The sequence below is a fragment of the Ptychodera flava genome, chromosome 8 (assembly GCF_041260155.1).
Source record: "Ptychodera flava strain L36383 chromosome 8, AS_Pfla_20210202, whole genome shotgun sequence".
Taxonomy (NCBI): domain Eukaryota; kingdom Metazoa; phylum Hemichordata; class Enteropneusta; family Ptychoderidae; genus Ptychodera; species Ptychodera flava.
The window spans coordinates 27,387,646-27,412,290 of record NC_091935.1 but is presented as its reverse complement, the minus strand read 5'-3'; the positions used below and the strand labels follow the sequence as shown (position 1 = coordinate 27,412,290).

General features: G+C 36.4%; 1 protein-coding gene across 2 annotated transcripts in view; it reads left to right on the top strand.

Annotated features, from left to right (window-relative positions):
* The first annotated feature begins 4,639 nt into the window (after positions 1-4,639).
* The window catches only part of LOC139138927 (FYN-binding protein 1-like), a 32,936-nt gene continuing 12,930 nt past the window's right edge, over positions 4,640-24,645 (top strand). The window contains exons 1-4 of one of the 2 annotated variants that reach the window (XM_070707547.1): positions 4,640-4,938; positions 11,118-11,814; positions 20,437-20,545; positions 24,505-24,644. In XM_070707547.1, the coding sequence (XP_070563648.1) occupies positions 4,927-4,938; positions 11,118-11,814; positions 20,437-20,545; positions 24,505-24,644 (958 nt within the window). In that variant the 5' untranslated portion in view covers positions 4,640-4,926. The remainder of the gene's footprint in view (positions 4,939-11,117; positions 11,815-20,436; positions 20,546-24,504; position 24,645) is intronic. The other variant, XM_070707546.1, reaches the window with a different exon arrangement.

Here is a 24,645-nt window from a genome sequence, read left to right as displayed (position 1 = left end):
TGTCACTACTTTGGTTTGCTGATGAGTGGGTACCAGTAACTTCAACCTGTGCGACAATGCCTTTTCCGACAGCAGGGAAATCCAGACATGATTCGAAATTTAATTGATTTTAATTTTGAGAGACTTTGTTGATATCCTTGCCAAACCCTATTACAACTAATTACAACACACTGTAGACAGCAGCTATGCCATTATTTTCTTTCATAAAATTTGTGTAGAAACAGACAAGTTGAACTACTTGATCATCCCAGTTTCCATCGACTCTCCTCTCAAAAAACATGCCACCCATAGGAGTGGTACATAAAAGTTTACAAGAATAGTTTTATCCCTTACGCTCTTTACAACTATCAGAGATAGTTTTCTTTTGTGTTTGCTTTTAGAACCATGCATTTAATGCATCTCATCATGATCTAATTTTTAGCAGACCAATTTTAATGTGTACTTTTAATTGTGTAATTTTCTAATTGTATGAATTCAGCGTGTCTGTACTTGTATGGAATCTGGTTGCACAAGTTTAATAAATAAATAAAATAAAATTAATATATAAATCAATAAATTGATTAATTAATAAACGAATAAAAAATAAACAAGGGTAAATGTAGAATTATCTGCAAATACGTCAGGCTGCAGTACAAGCAGTTTGAAAATTTTTTTTTCAAATCCGCAAGTGAATAAGAAAAGCAATATGCATCGGGTTGCATTTTCATAATGATCGTTTACAAGACCTGGCCAAATGGCTGCAATGTTAAAACGCAGACATTCGATAAGCTGCATTTACATCGTGCGACAACCTCACCAAAATATCATGATTGTCGACAAAGTATGCGAAGCAAGAAAAGCGCTTGGGGAATTACTGACAAGACGTAGGACATGATATCTGTTGGTTAGAGGTGTTTCTATACGCTTGATGAACTCTGTAAACTCATTTGAAGAAAACTAAGCAATCAGCATTGATGTGTATCTAGACAAACAGCACTGATGTGAAACTAGACAAAATGAAATTGGTTGCAAACCTTGATGAAAGCCTGGAACAGCGGCCATCATCTCTTATCATTATGCCAGCTGATTACTCTGCCATGGTACCGACCGTCACAGGTCGACAGAAAGAAATATTATTAAAACACTGTACGTAATACTTTATTTAAAGTGAAGTCGATGCATGAATATTTCATGAATCGAATAATAACAACCTCATTCCTCTTGTTCTTCACTAGGTAAATACCATCCTAAAGAGACAGCTGAAATTAAAAAAATGACACCACCGACATTTCTTTTTGTGAAGATCATATGAATGTACAGTGGGTTAGTTGATAAGATGACACAATGAGTGTCAAAACTTAATCAATAAATTAGTAATAAACAAGTCATTTGCAAGGACATAGTCCCGCTTGTAATTGGAAATCAGTCAGTGGAAGGAACGAAATTGAAGTTAATATGATCAACATGTAAAACGAAATGAGGATACAATCTGCAACTGATGCCCATACTGGATTGTACTGTAAAATAAGTAGAATAAAATAAAATAAATAAAATAAAATAAAATAAAATAAAATAAAATAAGTAGACATTTGTATGAATGGCATAGGGTTATGTCCTTTATGTCCTTTTACCAAGTCGGACAGAATTAGGTACGTATGCCATTTACTGGCTCTTGAAATGTCAAAATTCATATAATCTGCAAGAAACTGGTCAAGGCATGCCTGAGTAATGGCTCTTAACATTAAATAGGTCAGAACGTAAGATATGAACCAAAAATGCCCCTATGTTCACTGCAGAGGAGACTTGCTATAATTAGCTATTGATACTGCTAAATGCCTTAGTTGACTGTTAAGGTAATATGCACCTCGAAAGTGAAAGACTTAAGCTTTTGCTGAAACTTTCCTCAGTGAAACTTTCAACCATTCTCTTACCAAAGCAAGAATAAAATTCAGGGGTCACCATGCAAACTTTGGTACTAGAGAGACAAATAATTTGCGATTTCTCGATATTTGAAATCCAAAAATGGCCGCCATCCCTGTGTTAACTCTATGGGGAAAAAAATAAAATTTTCGATTTTCAAAATACTAAGACCATGAAAACTTTTCTTTCGCCGAGAGCTTCAAAATGAGCCCCCACAAGTGGTAGGTCAGAAGAAAATTCATAAAATTTGAAGGCCCGAATTTCTGTGCCCGAGGTGCGTTCTACCTTAAATATTTTGTATGATCAACATTTGCAGCAAGTTTCATCTGATTTAGTGCAGTAATTCAAGATATAAATCACTAATTATAAATATTCTTTCCCTGTTCAGGGACCCAGCTTTAGGGAGTGTTCAGAATTTACTTCCGGGGAGCTGGAGGATTTTCAGGGGGACCACCCATTTCCCCCGAGAAAAATTAGAACTCTCAAACATTTACAATATTCTTTGGGGCTGCCATTTGTGAAGGGGGCTTATATTACAGCTTATGGAGTTAAATAAGATTTCACCAGTTTATTTTTGAGAAAATCGATCGGGGACTTAATTTTTCCCGTAGAGTTAACACAGGGATTGCGGCCATTTTCAATTTCTAGTGACGGCAAGTATCAGGTCTTTTGTTCTCTAGTACAAGTGTTACACTTTGAACGGTGACCACTGCTTTTATTCTTGATGTCGAACTAGGAAGGGTTAAGTTCCCTTAAGGAAAATATCAGCAAATGTTTAGGTTTTCAATTTCGAGGCGTTTGACACCTTTAGGGGGTGCGTGGTCCATACTGACAAGCCTTTTCATCACATAATATCCGATGAAGTCGGTAATGTTGACTTATTTCTATGTTAGACTTTAATATTCCAAGTGGGAAATGGCGTTAGATGTCCGATACGCTGTTTTATCAGATCATTTCCGAAAATCGACAATATTGTCCATCTCAGTGCGCATGCACGGTAAGGGTCTCGTGATCCCGGCACAAAGTAACTTAGATATCTTATACTATAGACGGAATTATCCGATAATAAATGTGGTGTCAATGTCGCGCCTTAATACGATATGTGGCCCTTCACAGTAGCAACACATAACTAACTGCTGTATATTCTATTGAGTGTGGCTCAACTATCATGCCGACATCTAAAAAAGGTAGACCGTGACGCAGCGTTTCACTGTTGTTTCCAGCGTTTAAACAGTAGTAGACTGGAAAGTACACTATAAATAGTGCACCATACTATGAAAAGGGGAGAGAAGTAGAAATAGGTGTTACATCCGTGAAAATCTTAACTTTTTTAAAATTTGTAATATGAGTAAACCGTGACTCACTATTAAAAGCTAAAAAATGTCAACAATAAGGGCAGGGAAACACACAGCTGTGGGTCCATAGTTGTGGTCTTTTCAGACGGGATTCCTGCCTTACCACAGCTATGGCCCCATACACAACTAGAAAACACATTATTCAAAATCTATTGGCAGACCTCGGTCTCACCCACGTACCCCGGGCCCCTCCCTGAGAAACAAAGCTCAAAAACTTTTACGAAAGAAAAATTTATCTGAAAAGCGTTAGATCTATGAAGTAATGAAATCTTAGTTGAATGTCCTGTTAAACTGCAGTCAGTAAAAGTTTGCTGAAAGCGATGTCTCCCGCATAGAGATCCTTTCCGACCTTTCAACTGTCAATTACATTATTCATGACAGCGCCCTCAATAGACAATATAACAAACAGTTTCTCACTTTATGTTCAGTTGCACCTTTAAAAATTGTATTTTCAGGATTTACCATATTGGTAACATAATGACTCCCGCAAAATTTATTGCTACATTGACCGATTTTCACTTGAAATGATGTTAAAATTGTTCACCAATATATCGCACAGGCGCCTGGAGTTGTTCAGTGTAGATTAAATAAACGTAAACCATGATTCTTTCTGCGTACAGTAGGCTTATACCAGTACAGTACCACAAATGGCAGATAGAATTAGACGACATGTTGATATAAACTAGCAATACAGAACCAAAAAAGAAGGTATATTTCCATGGTTTACAATTTGTTTATTTTTGTAAGTATGTGGGGTATAGGGCTCTGTTGGCGTGTTGCATTTTGTCAGCAACCTTGAGTGAATTTACGTTTTGACTGTATTATTGAAGACCTTTTCTGGGGTCTGTGTTTTACCGACGATATAGACTACCGGCTCTAGACGTCTCACTTTAGTTTCCTGGATCCCTCGAATAAATTACACCATGCACTCGATAATTATATGCATTTTATATCTTTATCTTCCCCTTCGCCTTGCGTGAACCAGTTTCGGAAAGTGTCTGATCTCATATCCAGCTTTTATTGTTACCGATTGCGATTGGCTACATTTGTGAAAGGTAAAATTTCTAGCCAATCAAATTAGTTGTTATAAATACCCTTCGATTGCGAGAAGCTTTCAGTGTGAATCAACATCGCGTGAGACGTGAGCGGCGCGGCGCTACTGTTTGAACAATTGCAAAGAATTTGGCTAACCATCTTTTCGTGTCAGTACTCTGGGTCAGCTCATTTTAACCGCAAGGTGACTCTCAAAAGATTGACTCAGGTTTGATGGCTGCTCAGGGAAAAACTGATCGTTTATTTGCATTTTACATGGTACAAAGTTACGGACAGCTGAGGCGCTGCTGGGACGCCCCGCTCACGTGACCAGGGCCTGACATGACCCTTCAGGGAACGGTCACGATAAAAACCCCAGGAACCAGGAAGTTCTGACTTGATATATAGTTTGAGCACTGCGCTGGCACTAACAACATGTTTGCAAGTGTCGGGGTTTGAAATTTTGAAAAGCCCCTGTCGCAGGTCATCCTGGTCAACCAAAGAACTGCTTGACGGAACCCCTCGAATGGGATCAGCAGGTACAAGCTGACTACTGTCGGTGATCCATTAGGCCCTTGTATACGTCCACGGAATTCATTTTGATAACATTCACTTCCGTCTATTCAGGATTCCAACGAACATGGCAGGCTCGGTAAGTCCTTCCCTTTTCTCGTTTTATCTAAAGCCATTATGACGATGTTGGTCGGACTATGGTACTATCTTAAACTTCCACGTCCAAGGGGCGATGCGAAACGATGTCAACTGAGGAATGGAAGGCACACTCATATGTGTTGAGGGGTGTGACCCTCAAGCGCGTTTGTATTTTTGACTGGTAAACAAATGTGAAGTGAGTACGTGTGTACATTGGTGAGTTCGGTCATCTGTGCTGTGTCCGGGAAGAAGTTGCCATCTACTTCCACGTTGACGTACTGCGTGGATGAAACTGCAAATATTGAATCGTCGCTGTCAGTGTTTTACTTTTCAAATGACGAGATTGAGGTGTTTGATGCCAAGGGTAGGAGTTCATTGCCGGAAAACTGACCGAGTGACCAAAAAGTTAAGTAAGAAACACCTTCGATGTATATGTACCATTATGCGCCAATATGATAACACCACAGCTCGTCGGACTCCGAAGTGTGAAACGCCACTTACATTTACATGCAACCTTACACAGACCAGTTATATTCGAGCAAAGCAAACAGTATTCTTGACCGCGGACATCCGGGAACTTGCGGATTTTTACGTCATTTTTGCGTCACACTGCCGTGAGAACAAAATATGAAGTGTGGATTTTTCAACATTTACAACAGTATTCAAAGTTTCAACATTATGTCAATGATAAACACTAAGTTCTGTACTTTGTCACATAATTTCTGCATTGTTCACTGTCCTGTATAGTCAAATCCCATTTCACCTCACTCGCGTGCGTGAGGTGAAAGTGACGTCACTCCGCGGTCAAGAATTCTGCAGTGTTAAGGTAGAACGTGCGGACTGATAGCCGGACTCAAATTTCTACATTTCTTCTCTGACCTACCACTTGTGGGGGCTCATTTTAAAGCTATTGGAGAAAAATAACTTTCACCCTTTAAGTATTTCGAAAATCCAAAATTTAATTTTTCGGTAAAGAGTTTACACGCGAATGGTGGCCATTTTAAATTTTAAATTTCGCAAGTTCTAAACTTTGCATGGTGACCCCCTATTTTTGGTGTTGATTTGGTAGGTTGTTGAAAGTTTCATTGAGGGAAGTTTGAATAAAAGTTTAAGTCTTTCACTTTCAAGGCACATAACTACCTTAATCATGCAATGCCATTCTTCCTTTTCTTGAATTTTGCAGTGTAACGGTATGAAAGTACATGTACTGGGGAACACTCAGTGTCCTTGTTTTACATCCGTTTATTATAAAAGCACTGCGAATTTTGATAAGATGTCTTTTTGCGATCATTTTGGTGCTTTGTACATTGAAAAATCAGTTACATTCATCATCAGAACTGTAAAACAAATTGAAGGAATGCATGGTCATCCAGCCCATTTACAGACACAGCAGATGAACGAAATTCATCTATGTGGTATCTGTAACTAAAAGATAAGGGATGCTGATGAGCAGACATCTTTTCTCTGAAACTTGCAATCCTCAACGTTCATTTTATATCACACTCGTATCATACATGATCAACATTACCATGAGGCGTCAAAAAACTTTGCGCTTGTCCAACCATCATAACCTTTTCATCACTATCATTTGGTTGAAATCTGTTGATATTGACGGTGAGTGTGAGCCCAGGATTGCATCAAACATCACATGAGTCACATTTATTCCCCATGCATGAATTTAGTACGTGATAAGTGTCGTTTTAGTCTAGAATTCATCCTGTGACTTTCAGGCTGTTGGAATCGCAGTGTGTTTTTGCCTCCCACAGCCTGGATATGGAAAGATTCTAGACTTTTAAGTGTCATATTCGTAATAAGTGAATTGAGTTTTGTTTTCGAAAAATACTACAACCTCCGTGCCAAGATGTACCTGCTATTACCCTAAGGGACTGTGTGGCTATACTAAGGAGTGGAACCTGCAAGCAAATACCCACTGCAATATGTGTAGAAGATAGGAATTTGAGTCATATCTGTATATTGTTTGCATAAATGTAACTGCTTGATCATGATATGATAGAGGTGAAACTATTAATATTGCTTAAAAACTTCACATAGAATTGCTCTTCTGCTTAAATTTCCGGTACATTTCAACAGATGTCATTCTCTTCTGTTATTGTATGTATGTATACATGTATGCGTGTGTGTGCACATATAAAGGGGAAGTTCACCAAGGCTGATTTTTACGTGTGTGCTAGCTTTGGGGTTACTTATTCTGGAAAAGCCATTTTCGCCATTTATAACTCATGTAATATTTTTGCAAAAATGGATAAAAATAGTGGCGGAAGTTGCCATTTAGGGCTTCATCAATTCAATGTATTTTGAATCATGGGAAAAAAGTGTCAAGCTTGGCACTTTCATCATGTGATATGGCAGGGACCATCTTCTGATGGTTCACACCAGGCTGTGCATACCGTATTTGCATAGCTATTGTTTATTTTATGCAAATAAGTACAGCCTGGCGTAAAGGGGAGTGACTGGACAATGCCATACCCATCAGAAGATGGTCCCTGCCATATCATTTCACATGATGAAAGTGCCAAGCTTGGCGCTTTTTTCCCGGGATTTAAAATACATAAAGTTGATGATGCCCTTCCTTGCTAAACTGCAACTTCTGCTAGTACTATTTTTGTCCGTTTCAGTAAAAATTCCAGGAGTTGCAAATGGTGAAAATGGCTTTTCCGGAATATGCGACCCCAAATTTAGCACATATGTAAATAATACTGGTGGTGAGACACAGAACAGTACATATTATGGCGTAAAAAGATTTTAAAGAAAAGTGTTTCCAGATTTCACTGCTGGAGCTCATGAGGCCAGAAAATGTTATTAAAAACAGTTCCATGAATTCCCAATCCTCCTCAGCACAACATCCAATCCCAATTCCATTGTAGAATTCCAATGATGCCAATAATTAGTGATGCCATCATGGACTGTCAACAACCATTTGTGCCAATTTGGCCTTTTGATTGACCAATTAGGAAGAGGGGTGGTCTGTCCAAAATGAGGGAAATATCTGCCTAGCAGACATGCAAAGGTTGGTCCCAAGAGAGTGTTGTAAGTTCATAACAAAAATAGTATGCATATTGTAAAAAAAATTAAAACAATTGTGAAATTTGGAAGACATATTAAAAAGATTAATGAGTACGTCATAATGTGTGATCTGTTGTTTATCATTGTATCTACTATTCATAAAGTTACTCCACAAATAGAAAGCAGATCACACCTGCATTTTTAGTGGACATGCACAAGTACATGTATCATGTATAATATGAGTATTTCATATTGTATAGATGTCAAATTTATAGTTACGAACCGCAATTTATGGTACCAGTATGAAAAAAATATTGCAGAATTACTGATTTAAATGAAACATTTCATTTCCCAAATCTTGATGATATGGACTACATCCCGTTTTTCCTGCGTGTCATCAGTTTTTATACCTGTTCAGCACCGTTCCCTTTTCCAAAGAATGGAGATTAGGCCTTGTTATACAATTGAACAAAGGTGTTGTACAAAGTATAAGGGTGTAACCTTGCATACAGTGATATATGAAAGTGAAACAGCAGAATCCTCTACAACATTGGTAATGTTGTAAGGTGGTTGAACTCCATCGACAAGAAAATCCTTATTTTATGATGCTCGAATCATCAACATCACAAAATAGGAATGAAATAGCAAAGTTGTTTTCAATATTGTATTCAGTGGTCTCAGTGTACCACCAATGTGGCTGTAACCAGTTACCTGTTCACCTCAATGCCCTGTAAACAGGTCCACACTCCGACTCACCATTGATAAAAATTGCTTTTGACAAAACCAAGTTGGTGAAATTGGGTTGAATCTAGTGGCACTATGACTATGTATTACCGTATGCTGTCGGACCTCAACATGGATTGTTTTTGTAAAATTTCAATGTATTATCTTGTCTGTGTGACCAGTGAAGTCTCTGTTGTCCTGTCAACTTACAAAATATTGGTAATTTGAAACCCAATACGCCTCTGAATTTGCCCAAGCCTTTACAGTAACAGAATTCATGTTGTGAATTTACCAGTGTGGTATACATCAGACTGTCCTAAAGTCACATAAATAATTGCTCAAAGAAGAAGTGATACACAAATTACATTTATCTGCAAATACAATTACAATGTACTAGAACATTGACATGTTAAACATTTTAAAGTAGCCATGTATAGATGTTGGTTACAAGTCACTCCACATAGCACTGGCACTAAGTGTTCCATGCTTTTATATGTCATGCAAATTTGTACCCAAAGCCCATGTACACTCATCTGAAAAAAGGGATCTATAAAAAATTACCGTAGCATTGTGAAAGACAAACAATGTTTATATTGTTAACACTTACATGTACAATCCTGAACAGTGAATTTGTCATCTTTGATCGTCAGAATAAACCCATGATATAAACTTTCCAGTTTTGTTTTTGTTCCCCCAAGACTCATTTGATGACCCCCTTTATAGATCAATTGGCTTACTTTTGAGTGGAAACCACTGACGGCTTATGGGCAAAATGACTGTTTATATGCAGAAAAGTTGGCACATACACATTGATAATTTTTTCCTTTAAAAATTTTTACCGAAACTTGTGAATGTAGGGCGTCATTTGTAATTGACCAAGTTCCACGAAATAATATATCAATTTTTTTTCAATATAAATATCAAATACTTTACTGTTGATCAATACTCTTATTTGGCATCAAATCAAGAAAATTATTCGTTGTTGCCTATAACACTACTCAAAGCAAAGGGCAATTTCAGAATTTTAGAGGGAGCATTTCCTTCTCGTTGAGAACCTTTAAAACTGAGAAGTAAAATGTATAGTAATAAAGCAGAATGCTGTGGTATCTTTATCACAAATTTTCTCACCATATGACAGAATATCCCATTGTACAACAAGGCTCTGTCATGTTGCTGTGATGTCTGTTGTCCTACTTTACATTTTGAAAAAAAAACATAAATTTTTTAATAGTGAAGATGAATATATTTTCCAGAAAAAAAAAACTTTTGTAGAACTATGGCGCAGTCAAGTGAAAGCATGTAGAGAATAATGGAAAACAATTGTTATCTGTGTATAAGATTATGAGACATTGTTCCATTACAAATCATGAATTATTAGCTTGGCTTGTATTTTATGCTGTATGTGTGCTGTTCAAAAAAAAATCCTATGGGTATAATCTTGTATGCAGTTTTTGAAGAAAGCGTTTCAACACAAACAAGTAAAGACTTGAATCTTTTTTTGTCTTCCTCAACTCTCATGTATTATGGTACGCAAAGTGTTTTTGTCATATTCCTGTCAAAAGACACAATAAATGTTACTTATGTTTCCAGAATTTTGTCTTTTTGGAAAACAAATACATGTCTCTTATTCTTCTTACAAAGGCAAGTTGAAATAGAGTCATATTCCAGTGCATTATGAATTGTACGGTATGCGTTGGTATTGTTGACAAACAAAATTTTAATCAGGACTTACTGTAAATTCAGTCGTCAACATTGGCTCTGGATGACATAAGTTTGCGTCAACAAATTGAGCATACATGTACTATAAGGGAATTTGGCATTTTGAGAAGAACAAGACGTTATCAATACAATTTCTTGAAAAGGAACAAAAAGGTACATCAAAGATGTCACCAATCAAACTTTTTCAATGTTAAAGGGAGGCAGTCGTCGGAACTGCTCAAAGCTTGCCAGGAACCCCTATGACCAATATGAACACTGTATCTAGGGTACATTGGCTATTGATGAAAGTTAAAACATGTTTGTTAACGATAAATATCGTAAAATTTAAATGTTGCAGCTCTTTTGATGTTAAGCATCTAGTATCATGCATAAAATACATTGTTTGTAAACAAGAAAGTCACATGTGCAGTCCTGACAACCCCCTCCCTTTAAATGATGTACATGTCCTTATATTTAGCCGTGTGATTTAATAAATTGAAAAAGCACTCCAGGGCTCTGAACACAATACCATGTGTTTTAAAATTCTGGTAGCAGTAATCTGTCCACTGGTAAATGGTTGACAGACAATCACTGCCTTTTACAAAAATTTTGTTTTAAATTCATAGACGCAACAGTCACGGTTTTATCAGCCTTAATCCTGTTGAATTGGACTTTGAGGTTGATATATGTGACAGAGCTGGAGTTGACATTGTGCCATTCTTTGCTTGCTTTCAGGGTGGAAAGATTAACGTTCGAGCCTTTGCTGAAAAATTTGAACAACAAGGTGTGATCAAGAACGTCGGTGCTGACAAGAAAGAAGCGAAGGAACAGGATTCGAATAAAAGTAGCAGTCAGCCTCATGAAGCAAAACGCACTGTGACAATCAAACCTGGGGCCAACACAGGTGCACCTCCGAAAGTCGCCTTCGGGAGAGACACTCTGAACAAACAGCTGACATTATTGAAAGGACGGACACCTGAATCTGGTGAGGAGAAGGCTGTTGACAAACCGAAAACAATGTCGTCGGAGAAACCAATGATAATTCCCAGGGGTAACAAGCCACCACCAAAAATTACCCCAAAACCTTTCACGGCGCCGAAACCTGCCAAGAATGTCCCCAGCAGTCAGGACACTAAAACGGGCAAAGCTCTTCCGTCAGAGCCGCCAGTCACAACAAACGGTGTTGCCGAGAACAGCGTGACCTCCACCAAGGAGAACAAGGAAAATAATGCGGCGGTCGAAACTGTGAAACCTGTGGACGGTGCCGTTTTGGAGGGACTGCTCGCGAAAAATAGACTACTAAAGGCTGGGAAGAGGAAATCATACCAGAAGCCGAAGGAAAATCCTGTTCCACCCGAGGGACTTCTAGGAAGAGCACCTACTAAGCCTGCCAGGCCACCAGTCATTCTTGAAGTGAAAAGAGACCTTAGAGGTATGTAGAGAACTGATAAGCTGTGAATTATCAAAGGTTACCGTCTTGTTTTCTGTTATTCTTTGTACAGTGTATAGTATGCCTGTTTCAATATTAAAGCAAATATTCTCAATTTTTACCCAAACTTTTCCCCCCTGTTTTTGTAATACGTGTTAAAATTGCCAACCCAAATACAACACTACCAACATTAATCTTCAGATTTATTTCAATGTTCCTGTTTGTACAACACAGCTATAAATTACAATTTTTGAAATTCAATGTTTTCTGAACAAAGTTAAAATCATTAACTTCTAAAATCTTTTCAAGTGTTTGCTTCCTGGTGAAATTGGTTTGATTGACATTTCAGTCAGCAAAACTGAACCTTGAAAGGGATAAAGTTGGCTGTGATATTTGAACTCTGAAAATTCGTGGTGTACCTGTTGGTTCCCCTCCTCATTAATAGGATGGCATATAGTGCAGGTACATGTACCTCCCACAGTGTTTTGGGAATATTATAAGGTACATGGTTGGGGAAAACTTGGTTACCATTTCAGTTATGTCTTGATGATTGCATTGATACACAGTTGGAAATCCCAGTAATATAACTAGAGACTGTAAGATTTACCTTAACACCACCCTGAACAAGAAAAAACCACTGCATTATCATATCAACTTCCAGATCTTGATTAGAATTAGGAAAAAACCTAGCTGTCTGTTTAAAGTGTTACCCAAAAAATCCCATTCAAAATGGCCCCACGGGTCATGAACTCGGACATCAACAAGGAAGTCTGTCATTTGAGTCAACTTTCCTGTTGAGTGTCCACATTCATCTGTATCAAGGAATCGTGCAGGTTCCCTTTCAGCCTATTTGTATTGTGAGCATATCCATTTACGGTATCTGTGAATTGTCCAGGGCATTAAGTACTCGCCAGGGTCTAGAGAAGATCTAGAACTTCTAGCAAGCGCCATACAAGGCTCATATCACCACAGCAGCATTCAACAACAGTGAATTATTGGCAGGTTCACAGTCATGTACTTCCTTGTTCATGGGTGCACACGTGTAAACAGTTTACTTTCGTTTTAATGCACCATCCAAATTTGTTAGGACTCTCAAATTTTTCAAAATACTTTGCTGGTATTCAACTCGTGCAGACTCATTAATTTGATGCCTGTTGAACAAATGAAGTTTTTGCTGTAATATTGTTTTCTTGGAAATCGAAAAATTTAATATTCTGCTAAATATAAACCTAGCATAAGGATAACCTGTATGATTTCAAATATCAGTGAATTTTAGGTTAAATTTGTTTCTCTAGAACTGAATTTTGCACTGATCCCTGGTTGTTATTCTTTACTTTGAAAGAGAATATGGCTTGAAGTTTCCTTGAAGTTTGAGCGAAAGTTTAAGTTTCCGTGACATGTGACAAGTTACATCTCAATAATCTCCAAACGTACGATAAATTTTAGCATACCAGTATGACTTGCATTCCAGCAGTTATTTATAACACTTATAATTATGAATGTAGTTTTCAACATTAGGGAATTGTACACTCATCAATCATGTGTCAATTTTTTGTTTGTCTATACTTATAGTTCTCAAGCGGATGATGATTTTAACACCGACATGAAAATATGTATCACAAAAATGTGAGAAAAGCAATGCAGTTAATTATAGCTTGTAGAATTGGTCATGCACTCTGGTCACAGGTTGAGGACAATTTGAGTGGTTTAAACAAGCAGTGAAGGAAAGTCATGACAAACGTCAATTAAATGTTTCATGAGGATTGACATCAACATATTGATGGAACTTAGAAAACTAATTTCTGTAGAGGGGAGGGAAGGGAGGCGATCAACTAAAACTCTGATACATGTTGACAGATTTAGATCATTATAGTCTCGGGAAAGTTCAGTTTGGGAATATTATAAGGACGTTTGTGTCAGACTAAAAAGGGATAATTGTTTATCCACATTGATTTTTTTATGCTGTTTTAAAGCCCCAGTAGCTGTGAATTTTATGCATTATTTTCATGATTTTATTTTCAAACCAAAGTTGGTTTGTGTAAATGTTTTAACTGAAAGACATGTAATGAAGTATCACTGCTCGCTGATTTGGACCATGCCTACATTTTTTAATAGGCTGAATAATAAACAGGTGCCGCACTCATAAAATGGCACCCTCATGGAAAGGTACAAAAAACAGTATTTCCTGCACATACACATCATGATCATACCAGAAACAAGCATGATGCTATTTACTTGAATGCACAACCCATCATAGCCAACATTTGTTGTAATCTTTATTTTCTCTGTCATATGATTATAGTTTTTGAAAATGGCAGGAAATCTAAAATGATGTTAAAACGTTCAATTTACATGTCACTTTCAACACTTATGACAAGTGGTATACACTTTTTCAGTCCTTAATGGGTCTTATTCAAAGAAAACTCTTGGAAAACTGAGGATATTTTAGATTGGTTTATTACACATTCACAGCTATTGGGGCTTTAACATATTATATGTTCAGCCTCTGCAGTTCATATCTTTCCACAAAAAAAAGATAACATAAGATGATAAATAGAATGTTTCCATGTAATTTTTATGACCATTGAGCATGAAAGTCAGAGTCATGGAACCGTCCACTTATCATATGATTTCCAGCCCATCATAATATTTATATGACTTGTTATCAACACAAAACAGTCCTCTCTTTTGCCAGAAGAATTTGTCACACATATGTTATTGGCAGAGCTGCCACAGAAAAGTTCAACAATGCTGTACACACTGACACTAGTAGTCATGATGATAGATCCAGTGTTTACATTTTTGTGACCCCTCGGTGATATGGGAGTGTATTTTCCGTTTACTGTAAACAAATATGTCTCAAACCTTGTCAACAAAATAAATGGCATTCCGTTGTTCATGATCTCTTCATGTCGCCCATGTGACTAAATAGACTTACATCTGTGCCTACCACAGGCACATATCGCGCATATCACAGCCTTGCCTGCCTATTTATATTTCACTTCCGTTTTCCATTCTTGCTAGAATTTACACTTTAGTTTCAGGGCAACATGCAAAACATTTCTCACGCTCACTACCAGGCGTACGGTAGTCATTTTAAAAGCCTTCGATGAAAAAGTCTTACTCAGCCTTTAATGCAGTGGATAGCTATTTAAAATGAAAACGTCATTTCTGAATGCATCTTTATTGGAAGGAATAATGAAATAGTTTTTCAGACAAAGGTTGAAATGAGGGTGCATGTTTGAAAATTAAAGGGAAACAGTTGTCAGAACTGCACCTGTGTGAGTTTCTTGTTTACAAATAATGTATATGGTGCACGATATCTAGATGCACCTCATAATCGTAGCTGTCACATTTAAATTATACAATGTAGAATATGATAGGGGATGTTTTAACTTTCATCAATCACCATCGTACCTTGGAAACAGTGTTTACATTGGTCATATGGGTCCCACATGACCTTTGAGCGGACTGTATCCCTTTGAGGAACTGTACAAGATTTCTGAAAAGGGTGTAGATGTAGGGTCCGAGGCATATACCTATACCTCTATATCTGATTTCATGTAAAATGTGCCGTAGGGACAGATATTCAGACTCTTAAACTTTTACAATACTTGTTTGGATTACCACTTGTGGGACTAATTTTGAATATTAGAGAGTAAATAAAGTTGTAACTGCCCCGTAGTAGTTCTTTGAAAATCCGGATTTTTATTTTCTCCCCATAGAGATAAAACAGGGATGACAGCCATTTTGAATTTCAAATAATGGTAAAGTATTGGCTGATTTGTTCTTCCAACACCAAAAGTTGCAAGGCCCCCAACCACCACCAATTTTTGTGCTTGATTTGGAAACACAATGGTTGAAAGTTTGCTTGAGGAAAATTTGAGCCACAGAGTAAGTCTTTCATTTTGAGGCTTGAACTACATGTACAACATTTTCTGTTGAACGTGAAAGCCATTTGACTCTCTTTCTTGAAAAGTATTCATGGCATAAGTGAGGATACCGCGACATTGGCACTATAGGCATTATCGGATAATATTATCTAAGTTATCTAAGTTAGAATCTAATATTAGAGGAGTAGGGAAGAGGCAGATGCCCGACATGCTGTTTTATCGGATAATATCCGATAAAATCGATAATATCGTCTAAAATCTAAGTTAGAGTCTAATATTAGACGAGTGGGGAAGAGGCAGATGCCCGACATGCTGTTTTATCGGATAATATCCGATAAAATCGATAATATCGTCTAAAATCTAAGTTACAGTCTAATATTAGAGTGGAAATTGGTCGATGGTAGACATGCTGTTTTAATCCACAAACAGCATGTCGGGCATTGGCCACTTCTCAACCCCTCTAATATTAGACTCTAACTTAGATTTTAGACGATATTATCGATTTTATCGGATATTATCCGATAAAACGGAAAGTCGGGCATCTGCCTCTTCCCCACTCGTCTAATGTTAGACTCTAACTTATATTTTAGACGATATTATCGATTTTATCCGATAATATCCGATAAAACAGAAAGTCGGGCATCAGCCATACCTCACTCGTCTAATATTAGAGACAAACATCTAAGTTAGAGTCTAATATTAGACGAGTGGGGAAGAGGCAGATGCCCGACATGCTGTTTTATCGGATAATATCCGATAAAATCGATAATATTGTCTAAAATCTAAGTTAGAGTCTAATATTAGACGAGTGGGGAAGAGGCAGATGCCCGACATGCTGTTTTATCGGATAATATCCGATAAAATCGATAATATCGTCTAAAATCTAAGTTAGAGTCTAATATTAGAAGCAGATGGGTGGAAAATTCTAAAAACACTGTTTTATCGGATAATGTCGATAATATTATCCCTATTAGATCACTTTGGTCTCATATTCCTGGAACTCTCTAACTTAGACATTTTAGACGATATTATCCGATAATAAAGAAAAAGCCTATGTCGCGCCTTCATGGCATAAGTGTGACACCGTTGAAAGGAACTATGCCCACTCACACAGCTTTACTCTTAATCTAATCAGTAATCACTATCTCATATACCAAACTTGAGGCTTATCATCTGTGACCAAACCAAACTTCAATTGCTTTGTATTCAATTCACTGATGTTACTGACAACGTAAAAGATTAAAATGTGAGCAGTATACATGAATGACAGATATTTAGACTTTAACCTTTTAACATTGCTTTCCTTGTAGGATGCTTGTGTGTAGTCACTTTGAAGCTTGTTTAATAAATGAAGTTTACATCATCTTGTTTTCATGACAATTTAAAATTTATTGTTTCCCAGAGGTAACATATAGCAGACATTTTGAATGCAAAACTTGGAAGTTAGGTCGTTTGTTTCTCTGGCACCAAAATTTTCACATTTGTCAAAAATTTGTATTCAATATTTTGAAAGAGAACAGGTTGATTTTTTCTCAAATAAAGATTGAGCAAAAGTTGAAGTCCTCCAGCTTCATCAATCGTGGGTAATTGTGTTGCCAAAATGTGACCGCTACCTTTTTGTCAAATTATATTAATCAATGTGAATAATCTGTGAATAATCTGTATACAACCATTAAATAGTGACAGAGTAAATGTAATACAAAGAGATTCAAAGTAAAATAAATCACCTAACTAATAATTGAATGCATTTGATTGCTCAGTCAGTGCATATGATATACTGCACCTGATACTAAAATTCCTGTTACGTTGACCTGTAACCTCAAGTTATTGTTTGACTTCAGCGCTGAAGAGTAACTTGTACTTCTCCTATTTGTGTTCAGAACCCACAGTGATTTAGGGACCATCTCAGATTGTCGCATAAGTTAAAGAAATGAAATTCCTTTGTTTACACCAACCCCCCCCCCCCACCAAAAGTTCAAAAGTGCGAATGTTAATGTCTGCCTGAGAGTACACTGTAGCATTTTGCTATAACTACCGAAGAATATGTTTACCCTGACCAAATTACATCGTCAAGTAATTAATCAAATTTGAATAACATCGTCAGTATTACACAAACAAGTTGGAAACAGTTACAGCAAAATTTGTCGATACAAGTGTGTAGTTGTTTATTTTTATACACAATGTAAAGAGAACTTGTAATCACAAAATAAAAGAGCAAAGTGATGTTCATTAATTGAATGGAGGTCAACCCCCCAGTAAACAAATGAATTTCACTTTTTGAACTTACGTGACAATATGAGACCATCCCTTATTGAGTGAATGTTTTTCATATGAAACACATACAGTGCAGTATAATTCAAAATGCCAAGTCACACCGAATCCTTGTCATGCTTTCTGTTTTATCTCCCTGTTTTCTGATTTGTTGAATTCGGATAGTTTGCGCCTCAATATAACACTCAAATTTTGCTCAAACTTTACTGAAGCAAATTTTCAACTATTCTCTTTCAAAATCAAGAAAAATAATTGAGCTCGCTGTTCACAAAAATTTGGCACCAGAGAAAGAAATTAACCGATGTTTACCAATATTTGAAATTCAAAATGGCAGCTATCCCTGTGCTTTCTCTAAGAGGTGAAAATAAGATTCCCGATTTTCACAAAACTAAGCCGTTGCAAATTTAATTTAACTCCATAAGCTTTAAAATGAGCCGTGCGCCCACAAGAGGTAGATCAAATGAATATTGTAAAAGTTTGAGAGTCTAAATATTTGTCCTCAAGGTGCATGATTATACTTAAAGCTAAAGATCTTTGTCTTATCCGTTCATCTGAATAACTTAGAGCTGAACAGTGTTGCTATAAACTAACACAAGTCATATGCCCTCCACTACAACTGTACAATGAATGTATCGGTAGATAAGGTGAACAATCCTTTCTTATTCTGCTATCTGACAAATTGACCTTTGGTTTAAGCTATTACAAGCACATGTACATGTGCAGGATTTTCAATATGATATAAAAATTGTGATTTGAATATGTTTTCCCAAATCATGCACCCTATACAAAATTGATGATTTCACATGAAAATGTTTGGTCATCTCTTCCTATTGAATTATAGTCAACACCTGACAGATTGATTCATGTTAACTAAGGTGCCCATGTTTTTATTAACCCTTTGAGCGCCAAAGTCAATTTTTTTGCCGCCTTTATAAAATATACCCCAGTCATTTTTTTTCCAGATTTTTGCCAAAATTTTGATAAGAAACTGTAATCAATGAAATGTGATGTCCATTTGGTCCAAAATTATCCAAAAAATTACAGAAAAATTTATAAAAATTGATAAAATATTACACTAAAGTTTTGGTTGGAAATATTACAGCAGTCAAAGGGTTAATCAGACGTAAAAAGACCTTCATGAAAGCAAAGTACACTGTGAAGTCAATCTTCAAAACACCAATAGACTTTCATGGAAATGTTTCTAGTACAACATGGTGTTCAGAGATGTAGAAAATTTTGGTTACAGGTGGAAATAAAAGTACAGGCGGTTACAAGTAGTGTATGTGCACATTAAGTTTGTGCAAAATGTCCTGATTTTTTACCAAAACTAAATTTACACAGCCGGCAAATTTTAGCTGACAGCCAGTTGTTTTTGCTGGCTATTTTGTACATCCCTTTGTCTTAGTTGTTAACAATTATCACAATTATACAGGCAGTCGTAACTTAAAGTGGCACTCCCACTTGGTAACATTTTTAAATCTTTTTAATGCCAACGGTCGATATTTGACGTGGCGACTGCACGCTAATCACGAGATATCGATAAAAATATGTCCTCAAAAAAGTAAAAGTTTGAATTCCGGTGGCCCACCTAAATTCAGCTTCCGAACATCGAACGTTCGGCACTGGGGCCATTGTCAACTAAGCTATGGAGTACGAGTCTACGCTTACGCTGCTGTATGCCACAGTACCACTCGCGTCGGTGATCGGTCATGCCCCGCCCTGGGGGAAAGCCGAGTCTTACTGACTCTGAGAAAAAACGGAAAACAAAGTTTGATTCCACCAGAATTTGCATAGGTGACGAGCACAGTTACGTGCGGTTGATATAATACATAGCGGCCGCAGAGTGGTATGCATAGACGCATACCACGCACGCGGCGTACTGTGTGGCAGACGACATGATGTAGTCATTGGAGGCGGCTAATATTTGACACGTAAAAACTGAAGTTTATAAGTATTGGTTAAAAATATAGTACACCTGATTTAGAATAATGAAAACGACAAAAACTAAGAAGAAGTTTTACAAAACTTACCTGAGGTAATGGCATAATGCTGTATATAAAGTCTTTGCAATGGGAAGTAAATTAATTGCGTTGTTCGAACTTATTGTAGACTCCCTAGAATATCGTCAATCAGCACAACAACAAACCTTCGGGGGATTTCGGGTCAAAATCAGAAACGATCGTAAAACTTCGGGATGTGAAAAATACGCTCGGGAAATGACATGTTTTTATCGATATCTCGCGATCCGCGCGCAGTCACCACGTCAAATATCGACCGTTGGCGTTAAAAAAATGTGTTTTAAAAATGTTACCAAGTGGGAGTGCCTCTTTAAGTTCAGAGTACCAAACAAGGAAATTGAATGTGTTTTCTGCAAATAAAAAGAATAACATTACACACAACAACATACATGTAGTACAGAACAATGTAAAAACAATCTTCTTTATTATGATCTTGCCCTCAGCACCTCTGCCACCTCCTCCTGAGTTTGCAATACTGGTTGAAGAGCAAGAGGAATATGCTGATGTCGAGGTGGACGTTGGACAGGGAACGGGAAGACCAATTTCAATAATGTGAGTTATTTTCAGATGAATTTTTCACTGTTTAATATGTCAACTGAAGGAGGGCTTTTTATGTGTTGAGAAGTTATGGTATCCATGGTTACAGGAGATGTGCATACATGTACATATTTTAGTATCCTGAGAAGCAGAAGTGCTATTGTTAAGTTACAGCCGAACAGTGAACTTTGACCCAAAAATAGTGAAATCTATTAATATCAAAATACGCCACGGAGATTTTCATAATCTCTGAATTTTAATTTTCATGTTGCTGCGTATTTAATAATGTATTCTGAAGGAATTTTACGAGGAAATCTTCTGTTTTTATGTATCTTCAGTTAAAGATACATGTATTAAATACAACCTTTTATGATAAGAAATTTGCCAATAAGTTGATATATCAACAAGACTTTACTTGTCACAAATGGTGCTGATCTAACATAGAATTGAAGTCACCCAACTTCCTATTTCATTTGAGGTCATATGTCACAACTGATATCATGTATTTTTTTTCTGAGGCATTCCCTGAATTTAAGCAAGTATATATTTTATAAGTTGTATCTATGGTTTATCTTATCTGTAAGTTATTTCACAGGGATAAAAATATATATATATAGATGACCTATGACCTAAAGAATTCAGCTAAGGGATATTCTGTGGACGCATTGTGATTCTGACTTTGTTGCAGAGCGGTTGAATTATCATGCAAACAAGGGTCATCACCTCTAGTTGATTGTTACAGACAATGAATGACCTATTTAACTGTTGTTGCAGAATAAGACAAGCTTATTTTGGCAGTTCACCTGAGTGTGGCAACATCATTGCTACATTTTGCACCTATATTTTGACTGAATAAAACAAACACAAGTCCAAGCCAGCAGAGAGATAAGAGATAAAGCAGAACATTTTCAAAAAGATTTGGATTGTTCGCATGTTTTCCAAAATGAAATTTGAAATTTTTAACATGTTCAAGGTGGAAAAGGGAAGTCCAACAATGGGTGATTAATGAGTAACTTGATTTAGCTAATTTTATCTCCTTTAAATAACAAAAATACAGTCTGTGAGTTCCAATTACTTCAGCATTAAGCAGTTTTGTCCTGTAAAATGAAGTTCTTTAGACTTGAAACTGTTGTTGGCACTAAATATTTCCTTTTTTTTCACAAAGAATTTTTAAACTTTTTGGGCACTGCAGAGAAAATTAGTCATTGATGGTGTTTTGCAATGTTTTGAATTGTTTGTGTCCTAGATATTCATGGCAGTATGTTGACATTTTATACTATTCAATATTGTCAAAATTTCACCTTTATACTTGGTATAGGCATATCATAACCAACATCGTCGACTTTCTTTCTGATAAATTAGTTTTTAGGAGCGGATTTATTTGATGAACCAAAAGCAAAAATTGAAGCAAGTGATAATGTTCACGTACAACACAAAGGCCGTGTGTATAAAATTGCTCACAAGTTCAGTTACTTTCCTCAGTTGAATCTCATGTATCACCTTCCTACTCCATTACAAATACAAAAATATTGCAAACCCAAGTTTCAAAACAATGAATCAGATAGTTATAATTTAATATCTCGATGATGGATAATGATATTTAGATAGTAAAAGGGTATTGAATTGGTGACTTTTTCAGATAAAATAGAACTTAGTAAGTTTAAAAGTTCACTTCACACCAACTGTCACGTTACCTTCAAATTACAAAGCTTGACATAATTGTCACCGCTTTTGAGAAAACGTTCATGCAAGGGTATCTATAGGCATATTTCAATGGTATGGTTTTAGTATAGATTTTGAAGTGGTCTCACAGGGCAAAGAGCAGCGCAATTAAATTTTCATGTCATTTCAATTTGGCTTTGAAATATTGAAATACCTGGTAAAACACAAAAAGTCCCCTGTAAATGAGGAATGGCTGTAGTTCTTAGTGTGAAACTGTAGTACAATTTTTGACCAGGCATGTTTACTGAAAGCTTTCATTTGCTAAATATTTCCATGTATGTAGAGAGCTTAATCGATTTTGTCTGACATCTGTATGTATGATACTATGAATATATGTGCAATAACATCTGCTTAATAGTTTGCAAAAACATGGCAACTGATGCATTTTTTGCCCACATGTCAACTTTTGGCTTGAAAGTTGAATTGTGTCCGCATTAACATCCCATAATTAGTGATATTACCCATAATTCATCTTGATCTGTAAACACTGAGATCACTATTGAACAAAAACAAATTTCTTCTGTACACAGAGCAGCTTGGTCCATATTTCAAAAATCCGACAGTATTGTTTGATAATCATGTCTTTCTAATTACTCACTATGAATAATAAGAAGATCAATCCCTTTTCCACAGAGGAGATAACAATTTTGTAATTTTTCAAATGGGTATTTTTGACAGCTTTACAAAATATTTTTAAGGAAATTAAGGGAATAAGTTGCACTTATGTTGGCAAAATAAAGGACATTGATTTGGTTGAAGGTTCATGATAAAGAAAATTTAAATGTCTTACAAGTAGTATGATGAGACCATCTCAGTCGCTGATAACTTTACTTTGATAAAAAGTGTGAAATCCTAATACCTACAAACGCCATCTTCTAATTCAATGTACACTTGAATTTCAAACAGAACAGAAAATGAGCATACTTTTAACAAATAATCTTGAAATTAAATTTTAAGTTTTAAATTGATAAGAAGTGAATGCAAATGAATTAGCCTTCAGCAAACAATGTCTGCATGCACAAATCAAGCAGCATCATGGGTAACCTCACTAACTGTGCATCTGGACCCAAAATCTATGCAAATTGGCTGAAAATGTTAAAGTTGTCACAAATCAAAAATGTAATTTTATGGTCATTTGTAGTGATGTCTCAAATTTGGGGGTTTTTTTCAGCAAGCATTTAGGTCATTTTTTCTCAATTTCAACTAAAACAAATCAGAAACCACTGGTTCAGTTACCTTAAATGTGCGATTTGCTAATTACTATGCGTTGTTATCCTATCAAATTTGGAGGAAGCTATTAAAATAGAAAAAAATATTGTACATAAGTGCTGACCTGCTAGTTTTGAAAATTTGTATCTCAGATTCCCAGGCATTGTCTCATTTAGATTTGTTCAAATTACGACAAACTTTACAATATTGTGCAGGAGCATATCACTGATGCCATGTTATTATTATAATGACAAGTAAGACTATTTATCAATAGTTTCTCAAGATATTTTTATTATTCTCAATAATAAAACGAATAATTTGCTGGATTTTAAATAGAAGAACCCTGCATCCCTGATATAGTTTAGTCTGCTCTTAGGATATTATTTTGAAGTTAGCACCTTTTTCTAGTAGAAACTGTACGCTCATTAAAATGAGAATTTCACAACCCTAGATATAAGTTACACCCATAGCTGCTTATTTGTAGCTGCTATGTGTACCATTGTTTGTATTATTTTCAATTTCAATGAATACCAAAGCAGTCTCTGTTTCTGACCACAAACAGTGACATTGCAAAAGAAGCTTGTTAAAATGCTGCTCCCTAATAATACAAGTAAATTGAATTCGTACCGGTATAAGACTGAAAAGTGTATTATCCTGTACAGTAGACTGCCTAAATTTTTCTTCTGATAATTAATTTGTAAACTTGTCTAAAGTATAAGATAGTGTTAATTATTACTCTTCTTTTTAAGTTTAATAACAAGCCAAGCAAAAAATTAAAAGATAAAATACAACAGATAAATGGACAGAAATATCACAAATAAATACAGACTATTTAAAACTGAGAAAACACTCTCAATTCTGGCTTCTGCTTCATCTACTGATGTAATTAGAGTAATTTTAGAGGGAATGGCACACAATCAAAGAAGCCATACCAGCATTGGTGAAACAGTACACAGCTGTTCAGTGAAGTCAGCAGCTCTCAAGTAAATCTAGAGACCAGGATTGGACAAGTTGACTTACGCACACGGTGTTTGTTCTTGCAGCCAACCCATGACTGAAGACGAAGAGTTGGGTGATTTGGGCGAAGTGTACGATGACGTCGAAGCAGCGACTTCTCCCTCCGTCACACCGCGGAAGCAAGACCCGCTGCCACCACCGCCGCCTGCCGTCGCGGCACTACAAGG